The following is a 5,981-nucleotide window of genomic DNA, read 5'->3' as shown; positions in this document are numbered from 1 at the left end:
AAAATACCTAATCAAATTAAGCAAATAAACCAAGGAAACAAAAAAAAAAAAAACTAAAAACCCTAAAAAAGACTACAACTTTTCACTCTATACAGAAATTCAGCATTCAGATTTCATAGCCAAATTACAAAAAACACATGGAAAATAAACATAGCATAACTCCTTTTAAACTCAATCCATCAGCTTCATTGGTGGCACTTTTTTTTCTTCATACCATTTGGTAAAATCTTTGTAGTAGTTGTTGTTGTTAGTTGAATGAGCATCGAAAATTTTCATTTAGCTTTCTCAACTTTGCACTTGAACACTGTTTCCAAATCAGGAGGGTTGAAGAACTCTCTAACGCCATTGAAGCTGCTATTGTGACACCTTGAAGGCCGTCGCTTCCGTGGCGGCGGAGGCGGCGCCAACTTCTTCGGTATCCTCGATTCCTTCGCCGTCGGTGTCGTCGAAAACTCAAACTCCACCTCCTCCTCTTCTTCTTGGTGTCTCTCTTTTACCTTCGTGTTTATTGGTTTCAAAGAACGAACAGAGAATCCTGCAATTACCCACTTCTTCGCTTCCGATTCAGCGTCTCCTTGCGTCTTCTTCGAAAACCCCATTGAGATTCAATCACCCTTTTGGCTAAAGTTTTCAGCTTTGAATTCGATTTTTGCCGAACCACAAGAAAGAAAGAATGGGTGTTGATCAGAACCAAAGGGGAAAAAAAAAAACAGAGGGACAATAACAAGAACAAGAAAAAAAGATGGATTTTTTAATGGAGATAAGAAGAGAGGGATGCAAAGGGTGTTTGAAAAGAAAGGATTTTGGGTGGAATCAGAACAAGTTAGGAAGAAAAATTTTCTGGGTGCTTAAGGAGAATAAGAGAAAAGGGTTTCTCTTTGTAAGAGAGAGAGAGAATAGAAGATTTGAGTTATGAAAAATGTAATAAGAAAGAAAGAATGAGGAGCAAAATAAATAAAAAGGGTCGAGTTTTCTCGTGGGGAAAACGAAAATCAGAAAGCAAAAAATTTTCTCAGAAAGAAAGTTGAAGAAAGGTTGGGAATATGAGAGAGAGAAAGAGTACTGCCCGGGCTTTTACGGGCAGCCAGAGAGAAGGCAAATTTTTGGCGCCAAAATTTCATTGGTTTTGGCAGCAACGGTTCTATTTCCCGCCACGATTTTTCATTCATGTTAATTTCCCATTTTACCCTTGGTTCTTTTTTTCATTAATTAATTCAACTAAATATTATGTATTTATTTTTTCTAGGAAATAATGGTGGTGCAGGGAGTCTGGGCAGAATGACCGGCGTGACAGGGAAGGCAAGAAATAGAAATGATGCGACGTCGTTTGACGAAGGCTATCAATCATGATCATGTCACGTGGGGCCACCATGGAATATAACACTGAATTGCATTGCAAATTTGTAACATGCACGTGCATTGCAGGGTTACACTATACAACACGTACTCACCCAAAATGGAAATTCAAATCCCTAAAATTTGAGCACTTCTCTTTTTTTCTAAAATGTCTTGCCGAAATTTAAATTTTGAATTCATAAACCTCAACACCAAAATAATCCAGTGTTGGATATGCTGGGTAAGAGTAAGATATTTGACCTTTAAAATATTGATTTTGTTATAAAAATGTTTTGAAAGATAAAAATGGTATTTTTTTTATGGGGCTCCTTAGATTTTACCTTTATCTCAATACAAAAACTTAAAATTTTATTATTCAATTCATTAAGTAGAATTAGTAAAGCTGCTATCTTTTACCTAATACTATTTGGGTTCTTGAACTTAGGATTGGAAATTTGTATATCAGTCGCATATTTTCGCGTACAAGTATTATAATTATATTTTATAAAATATATTTTAAAATTAAAAAATATAAAGTAAGAGTTAAATTTTGAAGTTAATTAATATATGAGATTATATTAGACTTTTTAGTTTTATAATAAAGTTTTATATCTAAGTCATTTAATCAATCAAGTTTAATTAAATTGTTATAACCTAATTCAGCTCTATGAACCACTATCTCTAATAACCTTTTGATTTAACGCACCACTATATATAACTGCATTTTTTTATGTAGGTTCCGTTTTTTTTTTCAAATTTTTTCAATGTATTCTATATTTTCTGTGTTCTCTTTCTTTTTTATATTTTTTTCGTTTATGATCAATGCTTTTTGATCTGATTTAAAAATTTTGATCATTTTTTTTAAATAAAGCTGTGAAATAACAAATCAGGTTAATATCGTTTTTGAAATCAGGTTTGAATATGTATTTTATTTTCGAAGATAATGAATGATGTAAGTTTACACCGTCAATTAAACCAGGGCGAATTCGATTATTATTTTGAAACGAATCAAGTGGATGAGATTTTGTTCAAACTTCGTTAATGTAGTTCATTAGTAGTTGATGCTGGTATAGTTATTTTGTCTATGAGTTGAATAGTTTCGTTTTTCTTTATAAAAATCAGTGTTCATGATTAAAGGTTTCAAATTGAATGGAATGTTAGAGTTTTGACTTATTTTTTCGATGAATCTATTTATTTTACATTTAATGGTAGTTTCGATGCATTTTGAAACACAATTTGGTGTAATATATAATTTTTTTTGGTGTCGTGCTTATAAGTTTTCGATATTTTTGTGTCTGTTTATCACAAAAGTTGAGATGACTTTTAACACACTTGAACAAGAAGTTGTTGCCGGCTTTTTCTTCTCCTTCTCATTTTTCCTCATTTTTTTCCCTTTCATTATCGTTATTGTCATCATCGTTGTCTTCTTTTTATATGTATAATAGTTCAAATTCAGAATGCACCGAAATTTCTTAATGATAACGATACACAAACAAACTCAGTTTAAAACAACTTCATATTATAAGTACATCTTATTTAAATAATTCAGAATGCACCAAAATTACTTAATGATAATGACACACAAACAAACTCAGTTCAAAACAAGTTAAGACCAAAAAGTGCACCTTATTTAAATCCAGAATGCACCGAAAATCAAAACTAGAATGCACCAAAATTACTTAATAATGACAACACCCAAACAAACTTAATTTAAAACAAACACAGACCAAAATTTCACTTTATTTAGATCCAGAATGCACTAAAATTACTTAATGATAACTCAAAACTCCTCTTCTTCTTTTTTGTTCTTCTTCTTTTTTTGTTCATTTTTTCCTTCTTGTTTTACCTTCTCATTTACTCACTTAATAAGAATAAAAACAAAAAAATTAAAAAAATGCATAATGATGCAAAATCACTAGGAAGAAGAAGAAGAGGAGAAAAAGAAAAAAAAAACACAGTAACAACAATAAAAGAAGAAGAAGAGAAAGAGGAGAAGAAGAAGGAGAATACGAGAACCGTTTCATGTAGTTGGGTCCTCTCAATTTTTTTTAACACTTAAGGGAATAAAGTGTGATCTCTCACCATTAATTTTATAAGTGAGACAAAAAAATAAATATGAGAAAGAGCAATGAAGGGTGAGATTAAACAATTGATACCATCCAGTTTTTTTTTTTCACTGGAGAGGATTCACTCCTACACTAATGAATATGATTTTTGCTGGATTGGGACCTACTTAGTTAAATTTAGTTGCTAAAAATTAAAGATTTGGATGCGTAGCATAACTGTTAATTTTATAACACAAACCAACTTTAAAATTTTTTACTTTAGACACTTTCAAAAATATTCATATCTCTTAAAAGCTGCAAGTATAAGCACTTAGACTCAATTTGGATAAACAACTTAATTAAGCTGATTTTGAAAAGATAGCTTAAATAATAAATGACTATATTAAAAGTACCTTATAAATAAGTTATTTTGTATTTGGGTTTTTAGTTCTAAAAGTGCTTATTTTAAAAGAAATGTGAAAAAAAAAATTATTATGAGAGAAGTCTTTTTTTTTTTTTAACTTCTCTATAAGCTCTTAAATAGCTTCTTAAAAAATTACAATTTAATTTTAAAAATTGTACCAAACATTAATACTACTATTTTTCATAAGTTAGAAGCTCAAAAAAATTATTTTAAAAACTTTCTAAGCGAGTTAGTCTTTTTACTTTGTCAAACACAAAATAAAAATTTTGTATTTTCAAAATACAAACACATCTTTAAAAAAAATTACCAAATCAAACTATTATATCAATTCAATTTTCAACAACAGAGTTTAGATATCAAATAAGAAAGACAGAATAAAAATTGGATTCATGAATAAATGGGGTGTTATTTGATTTAGCCAGAAATTGCAATTTAATGGAAACAAGTGAATATGTTGATTGGTGTGTGTAGTTAATGTTTTGCTTTTGTTAGATGTTCAATACAAAGAAAAAGATTAATTAGGCAAGAGCTGCTTCCAGCATGGAGCAAGTGCATATTTAAATATTAAGATTGTACTATCATTTTTCAAAGGAAAAAAGTAAAAATATTCAAAGATAAAAGTATTGTACCCTTTGCAGTGGAGAATAATCAAATATTGAGAATCTCATGAATCATAATGACTATACTAAGAATAATGGGCATATTTATGTTATAATTTATAAAGACATAAAACAAATGGAATCAATGATTATTATGATAAGATTATTTTTACTCATCCAAATTTTATTATTCAACTTAATTAAATTTAGTTCAAAAAAATTGTACGGGTAACATTTTTCTTTTAATTTGTGCTGTGGAAAAGGATTAGTTTTCTTAGTAATATCAAAATTGAATGGGAGTGAATCAGATGATTAATTTTAGTTGCATTGTTTCATCTTATATATATATAGTCTTAGTCTTCATAACTCAGGAACTAGGAACTTAATAATCCGTTTGAGGCATGCTTTCAAATAAATAAAACACTTTCTAAGTCTATATTTTATAATTTCAGCTAAAATTAAAATAGAATCTGTTTAATTTTTCATTTAATTAATAGCTTAAAAATGATGATTTTGACAAAATAATTAGAAATATCAATTAATAAGAACGTGAGCATATAATTGTAATATGCCCATATTTTAAGAGTTGGTCATATAGTATATATTATCCCAATCATATTATATGTACATAAAAAGAATTAACTATTCGTATAGATCATATAACAAATATTTTTTAGTGTGTATTTAACATTTTTTTTATATCATTTGATAGATAAAATTATATTTTTTGTAAGTCTCTTTGAACTAATATATCATAAAATCACCCATCTCATAAATTTAAGTTGATAGGAAAAAGTAATATAAATAGTTATATCTCTAATATTTTTTCTCAAACAAAAATTTTTGTTTGAGTTTGTTTGATTTTTACATAGCCTTTCTTTTCTTTTTTAATTTTATTTGTTTTATACTAATTTTTTCACTTTTTTATTTCACCAAAGATCAAATTCTAAATTTATTAGATATAAAATTCTGATACCATATCATGAAATTACTCATCCTAAAAACTTAAGCTGATACGAGAAAAAACATTAATGATTATATTTCTAACCTAATATATATAACAATGCAACAACAATTTTCATTATTTTGAGAGTTGAAAAAAAATTATATATCTATTTTTATGTTTTGCAAAAAGACAAGACAACTAACCGGCAAAAGAAACATATAGCTAGGAAGAATGCAAAGAGGCTAAAATGAAATAGGTTAGGACATAGATACACTGTAGTTAAATTAAATATGTATATATAGTTCTACACACATAGTATTAAAGAAAAAGGACATAATGTTTGAATAAAACTAAATGTGGTCCATATATAGTTGAAACACTAATTGGACATGGTGATGTACTCATGTGTTGTAGCATAGTATAGTACAATGAACCTTAGCTTTCTTCCAAAACTTAACCTAGATTGATCTAGCTACTTGCTTTCATCATCAACCAATATTGTAGACTCCTCAAAATACTACCTTAATTTATGCTACAATGTACGTGCTATATATGTAGCATAAATTGAGGGAAGAAAAAATGTTTAAGCTTATAGTTGCAAATTAATTAAGAGGATGATGGAGTTGGAAAAA

The 5,981-nt window shown here is 28.4% G+C and overlaps 1 protein-coding gene across 1 annotated transcript; it reads right to left on the bottom strand.

Moving 5' to 3' along the window:
- Nucleotides 71-1,005, bottom strand: LOC107642162 (cyclin-dependent protein kinase inhibitor SMR6). Its single transcript, XM_016345468.2, has one exon. The coding sequence runs from the start codon at nucleotides 597-599 to the stop codon at nucleotides 273-275; it is 327 nt and encodes a 108-aa protein (XP_016200954.1). The 5' UTR covers nucleotides 600-1,005; the 3' UTR covers nucleotides 71-272.

This window comes from Arachis ipaensis, chromosome B05, assembly GCF_000816755.2.
Source record: "Arachis ipaensis cultivar K30076 chromosome B05, Araip1.1, whole genome shotgun sequence".
Lineage (NCBI taxonomy): Eukaryota > Viridiplantae > Streptophyta > Magnoliopsida > Fabales > Fabaceae > Arachis > Arachis ipaensis.
This window is presented reverse-complemented; position numbering and strand designations above follow the sequence as displayed.

What these genes read in the sequence shown, in the direction of transcription:
- LOC107642162 (XM_016345468.2), bottom strand. Translation starts at nt 599, where the DNA reads ATGGGGTTTTCGAAGAAGACGCAAGGAGACGCTGAATCGGAAGCGAAG.